The following is a 14,469-nucleotide window of genomic DNA, read 5'->3' on the forward strand; positions in this document are numbered from 1 at the left end:
TTACTTTTTTTATATAATGTGTTACGTGGGTTTTCCTTGCTCATCTTTTATGATGGTAACATAATGTTCGAACATATATTTATGTATATATGTCAAGGTGCTTATCTTTTTCTTTCCTTTAAATGTGTTCAATCACATATATATCCTTATGGTCGTTTTGACTAACAATAGCAACGATAAAATTTATGAAGATCATCATATACATTTACATTTGTGTAAATATATATGTGTATATACGTATACACATATGTAAATATATGTACGCTTGTAATGCGTATTTTTTCTTGCCTGTTTATCTCAAAATAATAAAAATAATTTAAACTTTTTTATTATCATTAAATTGTGTGTAAAAATATATTAAAAAAGTTACCCATTAAAAAAATACACATAAATAAGCAAAATGTAATTCATTTAAAAACATCCATTTCAATGAAGTGCAGGTTTAAAAATGTAATTCTCAAAAAAAATTAATGAATTATGGCGGAATAATCATTAATAATAGGAAATAAAAATGTAAAATTTCCTATGCTAATTTATATTCATAAGAGAAAAAAAAAAAAAAAAAAATATAATATACTATAATATAAAAAGAAAAACAAGAAATTGATGAAAAAGATAAAAAATGATGAAAAAAAAGTATAACAGTAGCAAAAAAGTAAGAAAACCAAACGAATGATACAAGAAAAATTTGTGAAAATTAAAGCCAAATTTTGCAACTATAGAATCAAACCCTTTTTTACAAATTATTAAACAAGGATGTTAAAACAAACAGCAACAGTATATTATTTGGTAGGATTGTACGGAATTGTAAAAAGCAGCCCCCAATTGTGAGAAGCTGTACAAATTTGTTCAATATTTTCAGGGTAAATCTGAAAGGAAAAACGAGCAAATATAATACATATTATATACATACACAAAATGTATACATATTTTATATAAACAAAATATATACCTGTAATATACACATTACATATGTATATATGTATATGTATATATATCTATATCTATATATATATATATATATATATAACGCGTGTATGCGTGTGTTCGTGTGCACAACAATAAGTAGCATACATTTACGAAAAAGAAGGAACAAACATGAAGGGGAGTTTTATAAGTAAACAATTTAATATCACATTATGTGCAAAGGATTACCACAGTATGAGTACTGAAGCGCTAAGCTACGCACGAAAAGGAACTTTCGAACCTTTTTTTAACATTAAATTAAAAAACCCCAAATACTCAAACTTAACTAATAAAAGTTCATATAACACATATAAAAGTCGAGTTTATAATTCGGGGATGTATAACAATGTATCTCCAAATTTTGCCAACACAAACATGCACATGAACAGTGGTGAAAATTTTGCTAGTCAGTTATCAAATAACGCGAATTACCCATCAAATATCTCGCATTACCCATCAAATAACCCTAATTATAAATATGATGTCCCGAACAATTATTATCAGTCCAAATATAATTCAAATATAAATAATGAAAGTACAGATAGTAATAATACTACATATCAATATTTTAGTATTTTCGGAAGTACAGCAATGTGTTTAATAAAACCCATATTTCCTGATTATATTATTAACAAAAATAAAGTAACGATTTATGGCAAAGGTGGTTTTCAGTTTGTATTTATGAAAAAACAAAACAATTCTAATAAATATGATAAAAATAACAAAATGAGTATATTTCTTAAAATTAACAATTTGTCTAGTGTATTATGTATAAAAGATGTTGAAAAATTAAAAATCCCAATTACTATGAAAGGAAATAATAATAATTATTTAATAATTGATAAACATAAAGAAAAAAAAGATCATATCGTAATAAAATATAAGTATCAGTCATCAAACAATACAGACAATAATTTTAATGACATAAATAATCTCGACATACAAATTAATGAAAATGTAAATATAAATGATTTAAATGATGAAAAAAAAAATAACTTTGAAGAATTGCATGTAAGTTCTGCATTTTCAGAATTCCAGCTTTTTCAGAAAGCTGCAAATTCGTTATTACCTCAGTTAATTGGATGGGCAAAGCATTACTGATAGAACTATTGCTGTCATTTCGAACTACTTTGCAAAATGTGCAACTATTTCCCATATTTTTTCCAACCCACACTCACGTATACATGTGCACACACACATACATTTATTTATATATATATATATACATACACGTAGATTTTACGCTGTGTACAGTAGTAGAATAATTTATTTTGCCATATACGAGAAGAAACATTTGGAGAAAAAAGAATCCTTTTTCCATTTTCCTTTTTCCTTTTTCCTTTTTCCTTTTTTTTTTTTTTTTTTTATTAGGGGTACTTTCTTTTTTTCAAATTTTCGAAAGTTTAAAATAGAAACACACATTTATTCTTGTACCTTATACATCCATATATATATATATATATATATACAATTCTACATTTATATTTGTATATATAATTTTTACATATGTATATATGCGTGCGTACTGGCCTGTAACATTTTTGTAAATATAACAGAAGGTTGTTCTGTTAATTATACATTTTTAACAATGTTACTATTTTTGGAAATTAATTAGAATATTAAAAAAAAAGAAAAAAAAAATTATAATATAAATTAAAACAATAACAATAATAACAACAACAATAATGGTAGTGAAACAAAATAATGCCTGAAAAATAAGAAGATTCCCATTTCTTCACTTTTTTTAAATATATTATTTTTCATTTTACAATTATTATTACATGAAATATATATAAATATATATATATATATGTACATACATAAACCCGTATGCATATTTTAAATAATCATATGATGTATTTTTTTTAGAATACATAGCTATTTCATTTCACCCTTATTATCTCCTTTCTTTCTCCTTCTCTGATGTTATTTTTGCTTCTTGTCTGCACATATGATGTAGCTTGTCAATGTTAATTTCATTTGACTGCAAAAAAACGTACCTTACTACTGATCCTCGCACAAAACAAGATTTAATCGATAGCTGAAAAATAAGAAAAATGAAAAAAAAAAAATATATATATATACATATTTATATATTATATGCATAGCAAAAAATAACGAAATTGGGAAAAACATGTTACATAAATAAGTTACGTGGTGATATTAAAAACTAGCGCTTAAACTTGTTATTTAATTTGTTTTAATGACAAATGTAATGAGAATGCATGAACAGAGGAATTATGGAATACTAATGTAGGGGGACTTTTGTATATGTAAAAGATACTTATATATGCACATATATTTATTTATACATGTATTTATTTTTATATATACGTATGCATGTACTCATATATCTATGCATATGAAACGTGGGTACAAACGTGTTTATTATTTTATCAAATGTATTTGCAAATTTTTTCTATAATTTTCTTTTCAAGAAAGAGTACCAAGTGAGGGTATTTCTCCGGATTGTTGACAGACACATTTGTTAACTTAATGTTTAAGTATTGATCTACTGAATGTAACACACCCGATATTTGTAAATCATTTTTTAATTCTACTGTTACGTGATGATTTTTCTCAGCTAACTGTTGAAAAAATGTAAAAAAAAGCTGCAAAAGGGGGAAAGTACACATACATATATATATACATAAAAGTATAAACACCAATGCACATATATGTAAAAATATATTAGGGGATAAATACATATAAACGTTCCCATAAATACGTAAACATGTTACATTCATGGCACAATGTTACAATATCATACTGTACACCAGTTCACAAGTGAAGTAAAAAAATTTACATATGTTTATACATCTCTCTCCAGTTAAAACTTAAACAAAAATGTTTTATGTTTTCTCGCATTACCATTTTTTACTTGTTATATGAAGATAACAAATTTCAAATATTCGTTATAGGAAGGAGGGACCGAGTAAATTAACGTAAGAAAACACAACTCTGTTTTTATATTTACGACTGTCCTTTATTACATATAAGTATACATATATATATACATATATATACATACATATATACATATGTATATACATATGTATATACATATGTATGTATATTTTTTAAAAGGTTCTCACTTAGGGAAAAATAACGATGTTACATTAACATTTAATTTATCACTATTGTAATATTATGTTAAAATAATCAACCGTTAGAAAAAAAAAAGGAAAAAAATAGAAAATAGAATATTTTTAATACATACTATATTGTATTTAAAAAAAATACCTCGCTCCTGCAAAAATTATGCCGTGCTTTAAATTAAAAAAAAATTCAATATAAAATTTTATTTGGTAAAATAAAACAAAATAAAATAATAAGTAGATGACAAAATGCAGTAATGAAAAGAACAAAGCGAAAAAATCCACTACGTGCTACTAACTGCTGACATTGTAGTTCAAAAAAATGTTCGTGGAATACCCTGCAAACTTTCTCAAGTTCCTTCGTAAATGAAAAAAACATTTCAAGTATCTATGTGTTTATGTACTTGAGGCACAACAACCTTGCCACATACGCATATATATATATATGTACATATAGTAACAGCGTCATGCTTAACGGAACATCCGAATTTTCCCATTTATAATATTTTTTCGAAAAACCCTGTATTTAAAAATTTGGAAATTTACTAAATTGTTCATGCCTATTCTTAAGTCTGTACGCATGTTATAAATTTTGTTCTGATCTAGGGCCTCATACTCATATGTAAAATTTTTTTTTTTTAATGAATCTCCTGCTCTTAAAAATTTAATTTTTTAAGATAAATGCACAAATGACACACTTAGTATTTTATATACTTTAAACTGTAACTTTTTACGATGATGTATATATATATATATAAATATATATATATGTATATATAAAAATATATATATATGTATATATAAAAATATATATATATATATTTTTTTTTTTTGTTTAATGTTAAATTAGAGAAACAATGTGAGGTGCTAGGCGTGTAAATTCTAACTCGTATTATTATGATCTCCTTAAAAATATTAATGAGAATGAAATATGTTTACTTTGAGTGAGTAAGAGAAAATAGGTGTGCATATATTTATTTCTAATCTGGGCGAACAGGGAAATACACGCAAGCTCACATATATATATATATATATATATGAATATACATATGTGTGCATATGCATGTAGATGTAGCGTTCTACCGTTTCCTTTGTGAGTTCAGCTGCCCCATAACTGAGAGGAAGCGCATTCTGCGAGTGTGTCATGTGAAGGTTTAGAATGGGAGTTAAGACTTCTCCACATTTTAAGGATAGGAGTACATTTCTTTTCTTGTTTTAAATTCATTTTGCTAAACTCTATTAACATTATTTCAATTAGCAAAATTTTTATTATTAAAGGAAAATTGTTTAAAGAAAAAAATTTATTGTATCATAATATCTTTTAAGAAAGAAAAGAAAAAAAATGTGGGAAAAGAATGAGGAATTAAAGGGAGAAGAGAAGGCGAACGAAAATGTAGGAAGTGCAAATTTAGCCACCTCAAATTTAGCCACCTCAAATTTAGCCTCGTCAAATTTAGCCACCTCAATTTTGGCCACTTCTTCAAATTTAGACAGTGAAAACAAATTTGCTAATATCAACTTAAAGGTAGAGGCTTACGGAGAAGGCGACTACAGATTACTAAGGTATATGCCAGATGGTTCTTGCGTTTTTGAAGAAGCCCCAGATGAAAAAAACAAAAATAAGAAGAATCTACAGCAGTATGCTCAAATATTCTGTTCTGCTATGGAGAAAAGAATTCTCATAAAAAGCAGTAGTAGTACTAATAGTAATGATAATAATTCTAGTAGTAATAACTGTAGTAGTAAAAATAGAAATAATAATAATAGTAGTGATATTATGAAAAATGACAAAGAATGGAAAAAAGGAGAAGAATATAGAATTATGGTAGAAAAAGACTTAGAAGAATTAATGATTTTATTTGATATGTTATTAGGTACACTTAATTATAATAAAGGTACCAAATATTTATCATTGAATAAATGTTATTACTATAGAGATACAGACGAAAATAAACAAGACATATACATAGCTATAACAAATAGAAAAGAACTTTTAGAAAAATTAAGAAAATTATGTCAACAAACAAGATTACAAATTAATTCAATAAATGGAATTATAGCACAAAAATATTTTCTATTCTTTATCGATCAGTTAATTAAACATTGGAAAATACTAAATAAAAAATATGCAGAAATTGAATATATGCAAGTAGATAATAATTTTCCATATGTCACTCAGGTGTCTGTAGAATTTTTCTTTTTACCCTCCATTTTTTGGAAACTTTCTTCAAATCCAATATTTTTATCCTGGCCTCCTTATCCCTCTTTTTCTCCTTTTAAATCGCAATATGCACATATTACCTTTTCGTTAAGCAGTCTAAAGGTAAAATCTATCGGGGGGGATAACGAACACGGTGATGATAGAGCAAATGGATGTATAACAAGCTTGGAAAAGGTTAGGGAAGAAATCAATTTTAAACATAAAGTTAGCCAAAGTTTATATCAAAATAAAATATTTTTATCTGACAATCAGAATGATTCAAAGGAACAAGTGATAAAAGAAGAGCGCACTGATATGAATGGTTTAATCAGTGATATAAGTATAAAGAGCGAACTAACCAAAGATAACCACACGCAGACAGCACAGCAAAACTGTAATTTTTACTACTCAAATAGGAAAGAAGAAGAAATGAAAATATTTGATTTTTTAGACAACACAAGTATTATTTCGGTGCAGTTCGAGGGATTAGCAGCTCATCTAATAGAACAGAGCTACTGCATTCAGTTGGATTTGTATCCGTTAAACGTAAAATTAAGGAGAAGAACCAAAGGGGAAAAATTGAGTAGTCCTCTTAATCGAGGTAACACTAATAGCAGAAATAATGATAATAGTAGCAATGTTAATAGCAGTAGCAATAATGATGGTGGTAGTAATGTGAATAATAGGAATAATAATGATAATGATAATGATAATAATAATAATAGTCGTAATATTAATAATAATAATAGTCGTAATATTAATAATAATAATAGTCGTAATATTAATTACGTCTGTAATGGTAATATTGCTCGCCCGAGGAAAGGTAATTTTCCGGAAAAAATAATTCCGGAAAATATAACCTTCAAGCAAGCCAAGAAAGTCCACGAAAAATTAACAGAAGCTCAGTGGGTGTTAATAGACAAGTCCATTTTTTGTATTTTAGCTGAACAAGCTAATAATTTAAAAGACAACAATAATGAACTGTTAATAAATCTAGATTATTATGCAACTGAAACGAATAGAAAAATTAAAATTCATTGCACACAAATAAATCACAAATCAATCGAATTTCTGATTAACGATATTAACATTCTCTCATCTTCAAAGAAAAACATTCCAGTAGATTTTTCTTTTGTTATTTTGTATTCATCGGCGGATATTTTTACATCTAGTGATAGTAATGTTACGAATGAAAAAAATATTAACACCTGCACTGTTCATAATAATAGGAATGACAAAGATGATGTCGATTCTTTTGATGATGTTTGTTCAAATAAAAATGAAAATGATGAAGTTACAATAGATTATGAATTAATACAAATGCTTTTAAATTTATCCCTTGCAAAAGTAAGAGATTTATTTATTTGTTCATGGAAATATTTTTCTTTTGAAACACCATACTATTCAGCAGATATACATCCAATTATTTATCAAAATGTTTTTCCTGATCATCGATCAGATACATTAATCACCAACTTTTTTGCGTGGCTAATTACATCAATGGAGAGATATTTGCGATTAGATGAATAGGATGCGGCTCCCCAATCTGGTGGTGGTGTATGTGTTTATATATGCGTGTGTGTTTATATGTACGTGTGTGTTTATATGTACGTGTGTGTTTATATATACGTATGGGCCGTATATGTATTCGTGTGTAGTCACATGTGTCGTGTATGTATATCGGTATCCCCTACAATATTTGTATATGAATATAATTAGAAGAATAGGAAGTTCACATAAAATCACAAAATCATTCAAACATGTTTCTTTTAATGAAAACTATAAGTAAATTTATGTATTCTTTGAGATCATTAAATGAAAGGTACAAATAATTTTTTTTTAATTAAATGTAAAGGAGTTCAACTGAATATATTTACATATATTTATTTTCCTTGGAAAAAAAGGCTATAAAGTAAATATATGTTTATATGTGCATAAAAGGAAAAAATACAATTAAAATCAAAGATAATTGTAAATTTTTGAAAATAAACACAAGCATAGACAATGCACACACGTATATATATTTATATATTCATTCGTATACGTATATATGCCATATGGCACATTTGTCTGTACTCCATTTTAAAAAATACTAAAACAGAAATGAAAAAAGGGTAGAAATTTAATTAATTAGTTTTTTTTGTTAATCTCTTCATTCATTTAATTATTAATACGTTTTTTTTTTTTTCATTTTTTATTTACTAGCTGTTTAAGAGTATCTTGCATATTTTACGAACAGAAAAATTTTTAAGTGCCAATTTTCTTTTAAACTAGTTACAAAATATTTGCTTAAAGTTTTTATGAATAAATCAAAACATTTTAAAATTCTCCTAATCTAGAATCTTGCGCAAACGATAAATTTTGTTCCATTTTTCATTCTTCATTTTTATGTTCGCCTTTCTGATTTGTTTTTCGTACGTCCTTTTTTCTTCCATTTTGATATTTGCAGTGAAAACTACTGAGAAATTATTTTTTAACATTCCTATGCAGTAGTTTTAAGAAAACAGACAAAAAAAAAAAATAATAAAATAAAACAGAAAAAAAAAAAAAAATAATAAAAAATAAAACAGAAAAAAAGAGAATAAAACAAAACAGAATAAAATATAAAATAACATTAAAGGAACAGCATTTAAAATGAGATCTCTGTTATTTATATAGTAAATCAGAACTTAATTTTTTGTAATTTTATTATTTTTTCTTTTTTTTGCCAACGTGTAGGGTTTCAGTTTACGTCTAATTTTTCCATCAAAAATTGGGATAAGGTTAGTTATACAAGTCGCAATATACCTACAGACAGTACCTAATAAAATATATTTATGTATGTATGCCTCTTTTATCATTATGACAGCAATTTATTTTCTCTTCCCCTATTCCTCAAATATTAGCATAGCATAAAAGGTACTACACATGTAGCTTGTAACCCCTCAATTGCGTAATGAATATATTCACTTTAAAATAAATCACTGTCGTTATATTCAATTCAGTAAAGCTTTATCAGCATGGCAGTTAGATTATCCTAAATGAGCGAAGGTATTTTCACATATGTAAATGAGCAAATGAATAAAGAAATACGTGAATTTATATACATATACATATACACATATATATAAATTAAAAAACAGTATATGGGGTCGAAGAATCTCATAGACTCGTTCACGCATTTTGGGTATATGTATATTTGTGCATACATACATATGCCGAAATATATACGTGAGCATTTATCCATACATATACATACCCCCACGAATGTACATTTTTGAACTAATGTATTACCTGACTCCCGTATGCATAAGCCGTTTTTATAATTTCACTACAGGCCTTATCCGGGTCATGCATGTATGTTTGTAACACTTGAGTAACGTCCTTATGAAAAATTATAACCATAGAAAACATAAGATTTGATGTAAATACAAATATTTGAGCTTTGCTAAAATGAAAGAAGTTGCGTATGCTTAAACATGAATACAAATGGATCTGCATATACATATACATATACATATATATATATATATATATATAATATATATATATATATATAATGCACTATTTGGTAGGCAACAAAATTTGCTCATACTTTATTAGACATGGTATCCCACACTCCGTCACAGGCCATAAGAACAAAATGATAATTCATTTCTTCTGCAGAATAGTACACATTATTGTCTTCATTGAAATGATTTTCATCTATTTCATTTTGTTCAACCGGTTCTGCATTTTGTGTAATTTTCTTTTCTACTCCTTTCTTCCCTGGAAGATCACTATATAATTCTTTACATATAACGTCTGGGGTAGCCGATATTACGTTGTTATATTTAAAATCCTTGTCACCTATTGCTCTTGAAACTAACATAAATATATAGCAATGATTCGAAAGCATGTAGTACAACGACAGTTCATTAAGTGAATAGTAAACACAAAAAAAAAAAAAAAAAAAAAAAACTCAGACAACAAAATTGAAATATCTCAATGTTGATAAGTCTTCAAAAATGTAAAAAATGTGTAACATACATAAAATTTATTGCTAATTCTTATGAAGATTTTTTCATAGTATTTGTATGTAATTACCTGCAAGATAAACCTCTTCTTTTAAAGATAATCCCTCAAGTAAGCTCGGTTTGTTGGCGTTCGTCTATAATCATGGGGAGTACAAATTTTAATAATTACAAAATGTTACGAAGAACAAAAGAATGAAAATATTTTTCAATACAATAAAACATCATCCTAATGGTTTGTTAATTTACACACGCTCGCATATACACGTCCATGTATACATACATGCATACATACATACGCACATACATACGCACATAACTACAAGCGACTGCATGTAGTTTCTCTTTCACCCCTTTCAAACAAATTACCTTCTTCACATTCGCCTTAACCCTATACACATTTTGCAAGCAGATGACATCCCCTCCCATTTTTTTTATTCGCTCCTTTTCCTTAGGATCATTCGGTTTATGATCATGCGACAGAACCTCAGTTTTCTTTTAGAGGAAAACCATAAATACACATTAAATTAAAAAAAAAAAAAAAAAGGGGAAAGATGAAGAAAAGAAAATATATTGGCACTAATTTTTTAAAATGTAGAAGGAAAATATTATGCATAGGTTGGAACGTCGATTACTATTTGAAATGCAGTATCACATGAAAATGGCCATTCATATATGGGTATGCCGATATATATGTATGCCGATATATATGTATGCCCATATATGCGTATACCCATATATGCGTATACCCATATATGCGTATACCCATATATACACAACCGTTATACATGTATGCTGCCATATATGTATGCAAATATATATGTACACACAGTTCTACACATATATGTCCACATTAGTGCAATTATGGAAAATTAAATTACTAAAGTGTTATTTATATTAACGACGCCAATAGCTCGACAATCTCCTAAGTTAGCTACAAACATTTTATTTTTTAAAATAATCAAAGAAATGATTGTACAGCCATGGTTGGGAAATTTAGAAATTCTTAAAAATTGTTCGTCTGTTTTTAAAAATGCTAATTTGATGTGTTCTATTATTTCTTCATCCGTCAGATCATCTAAAAACTTTAGTTTCTTTTTACAATTCCCATTAACGTTCTTATTATTATATTCACTTTTGTTATAATCATCACTGGGGTCAAGCACTTTGTCATTTTGTTTGACTACGCATGGAGAAAGGCTATTATCATTACCACTATTATTTCTATTACTGCTTTCATTATTATTAATTTCATTTCCATTTTCCCCATAATTATTATCGTTATATGATGCTTTGCCGCTTGAATGTTTTCCATTGTTACCTTTCTCCCGCGCACTTAAGTTATCCTCAGTGATATTACTTTCCTTATTATTACTATTATTATTATTATTATTATTATTATTATTGTTATTATTCTTTTTCAGTGAAGTAAAATTTGTTTCCTTTTCTATTATTAAGTCCTTATTTTCTACTTTTCTTTTCTTCGTATGAGTTGCTTCCTCTTCATCAGTTGATCTTTTATCTTTATTTTTACTAAAATCGTTGTGTTCGTTTGGTTCTTTTGGTCCATTTGTCCCGGTTGGTCCATTTGACCCGTTCGATTCATTTTTCCCTTCATCCCTCACAGCGTTCGGGTTTTTATTTTCATTTTCAATGTCATCACTAAGGTTGACAGTATTGTCTACGTGATTTAAGTTCGCTATTGTATGGCCTCCAATTTTTTTATGCTCATATTTTAATTTAATATCGTTTTTTTCTATTTCCATTTCGCTGAAGCACTTAACTCTGTCACTCTTAGTAACAATACTATTTACCACTTCGCTTTTAACAACACCAACTTTTTCTGCTTCATTTTGAATTGTACTTCCATTTGGATTAATTTGTTCTGTGGAGCACACATCTTGTTGTTTAAATGCATTTTCTTCCGTGTTATCTTGACTATACAGATAATAAATTATATTTTTAATAATATTGGTCATACAGTATTCACAAGCTTTTATTCCTCTATGGCCATCAAATATGGAAAAGAAGTAAAGAGGACTTTTTTTATAAAAAAATAAAGTTCTATAATCATTTGAGTCTATATATTTTGTAAGATCAGTAATGACAATATATCTGTCTTCTTGCTTTTTCCTTCTTCCTTGCATAGTTTTTGTATATGTGGTTAATTTAATTTTTTTAATTTTTTGTTTTTCTTCATTTTTAAATAGAAAATTAGATATAAATTCAGTACTATCAAATGTATACACATATAAAAAAAAAGACTTCTCATTAAATGGAGTTAAACTATTATTCTTATCATAAAAGTAATAATTACCTAGTAATGTATGATAGTACAAAAAGGTCTTTCTATTAAATATCCATTCATATGTATACATTTCCCATAAACCGATGGTCAAAATGTAACTAACAATATCACTGATACTGTTGAATTCCTTTATGTCCTTCAAGTTACTTTCTCCATGTGCTCCTGCATTGTTATTGTGTTCTTCGCTCTTTTCTTCGATTGAATTCATAATATATCAGAGTTGAAATGCATGCTCGTCCGTTCATGCATATATGCATATATACATACATATATACTTACATATATACAAACATACATATATATATACGTACATACATATATACGTGCATATATATTTACATACCTATATACTTACATACCTATATACGTACATATATATTTACATACCTATATACTTACATACCTATATACGTACATATATATTTACATACCTATATATATATATATATATATATATATATATATATATATATATATATATATATATATATACATATATATATGTATATTATATATATACACATTATATATGTATATCGTACTGGAAGGAAAAAAAATTAAAAAAGGTGAGTGTCAAAAAAAAAAAAAAAAAAAAAAAAAAAAAACTTTTACTTCCTTCGCAATGTCCTAAGCCTCACACAGCGAAATTAATCTATGCTTATGTTTAAAATGTATATACCCAGTTGTACATAATTAAGCGCATACATGTATATATGTATATGTATAATATATGCAAATATTTTTATGCCTTTTTTCCTGTACAATTTTCTACTCTTTTTTTTTTTTCTTTAAATTGATTCAAGAGCCCTCGTGCAGTATTTGACCTTCATATTTATAGTTTACACTTAAAAAATTTTGTTTTTCTTATTTTTTCTTGTTTTTTTTTCTTTTATATTTTTTTTTACTTTTATATTTTTTTTTACTTTTTTTCTTTTTTTTGTAGCCTAAAATAGGAAAACATCACATAAGTTTAATCATAACATAAGCCTTGTGATGTTTTTATTTTTTATCTTATAATATAACAAGGAGAAAAATTATAAAATAAAGATACGAATTTCTAGGAGGGTTTTTTTCAGAAAATGTCAAATTGTAGGAGAAAAAACTACATGGAAAAAATAGAATTGCGGGAATAGAAAATGGGTATGGAAAATTTAAAGTCAATTTAAAAGTGATTAAATAATAAGATTAAAATGATGAATTACATTTTGGTAAAAACTTGAAGAAGCGAACATAAATATAGTACGTACCATTTTGAAAAGAAGAAAATTTTTTTTTTTTGTATTTGTTTACTTATCTGTAAAATTATGGATGAGAGTAGAAATACATTTCTTTTGTGTGGTCAGTAGTTTATGTCATAATATAATGTTCTTAAATTTTTTCATATATGACCCTTCTATAGCGTTAGATGAAACGTGTACATATATATATTTGTGCGTATGTTCGTACGTATGTTTGGACATATGATGTATGTATTTTTATGCAAATGCTCTTTTCCATATCAACATTTTGAATATTTAAAATAATTTTTTTTAACATAATGGATTGTAGATATTATATTATCACCTTTTAATATAACTTGAAATAGCTACAAAATTTCAAGTCAAAGTTTAGATCTTAATGAAGTTATGATAATTTATGGTACAAAAATATAACGTCATGACTCGGTCATTAAGTTGTTTGTTCGATTTAGTATTTTTAACATCTCACCATTTTGTACCCCTTCTCCACCTGATGCTTTGACATAGGATAATTCTTTATTTTAATGTGTTATTTGTTTTGCTTTTATTTGTTTTATTCCAAATTAGTTTATTTCGATTAATTTTTATTTTTTGCTGATCAACACGATCGAAGGGAAGTTTGTCAATATATTTAGTTCATTATATAACTGCGCTTTCTCCTTCCATT

At 26.6% G+C, this 14,469-nt stretch overlaps 3 protein-coding genes across 3 annotated transcripts; 2 read left to right on the forward strand and 1 right to left on the reverse strand.

Annotated features, from left to right (window-relative positions):
• Positions 1 to 1,098: 1,098 nt before the first annotated feature.
• Positions 1,099 to 2,067, forward strand: MKS88_003193 (single-stranded DNA-binding protein; the record flags this gene model as incomplete). Its single annotated transcript, XM_067216263.1, has 1 exon — positions 1,099 to 2,067. One exon carries the CDS (start codon positions 1,099 to 1,101, stop codon positions 2,065 to 2,067), a length of 969 nt encoding a protein of 322 aa, XP_067072928.1.
• Positions 2,068 to 5,406: 3,339 nt separating this feature from the next.
• On the forward strand, positions 5,407 to 7,794 carry MKS88_003194 (mediator of RNA polymerase II transcription subunit 17; the record flags this gene model as incomplete). The annotated part of the gene is made up of 1 exon (XM_067216264.1): positions 5,407 to 7,794. The coding sequence occupies one exon, from the start codon at positions 5,407 to 5,409 to the stop codon at positions 7,792 to 7,794; it is 2,388 nt and encodes a 795-aa protein (XP_067072929.1).
• Positions 7,795 to 9,244: 1,450 nt separating this feature from the next.
• Positions 9,245 to 12,772, reverse strand: MKS88_003195 (uncharacterized protein; the record flags this gene model as incomplete). The annotated part of the gene is made up of 6 exons (XM_067216265.1): positions 9,245 to 9,280; positions 9,538 to 9,627; positions 9,839 to 10,107; positions 10,330 to 10,393; positions 10,626 to 10,751; positions 11,138 to 12,772. 6 exons carry the CDS (start codon positions 12,770 to 12,772, stop codon positions 9,245 to 9,247), a joined length of 2,220 nt encoding a protein of 739 aa, XP_067072930.1.
• Between the last annotated feature and the right edge of the window lie 1,697 nt (positions 12,773 to 14,469).

This window comes from Plasmodium brasilianum, chromosome 10, assembly GCF_023973825.1.
Source record: "Plasmodium brasilianum strain Bolivian I chromosome 10, whole genome shotgun sequence".
NCBI classification, from domain to species: Eukaryota; Apicomplexa; class Aconoidasida; order Haemosporida; family Plasmodiidae; genus Plasmodium; species Plasmodium brasilianum.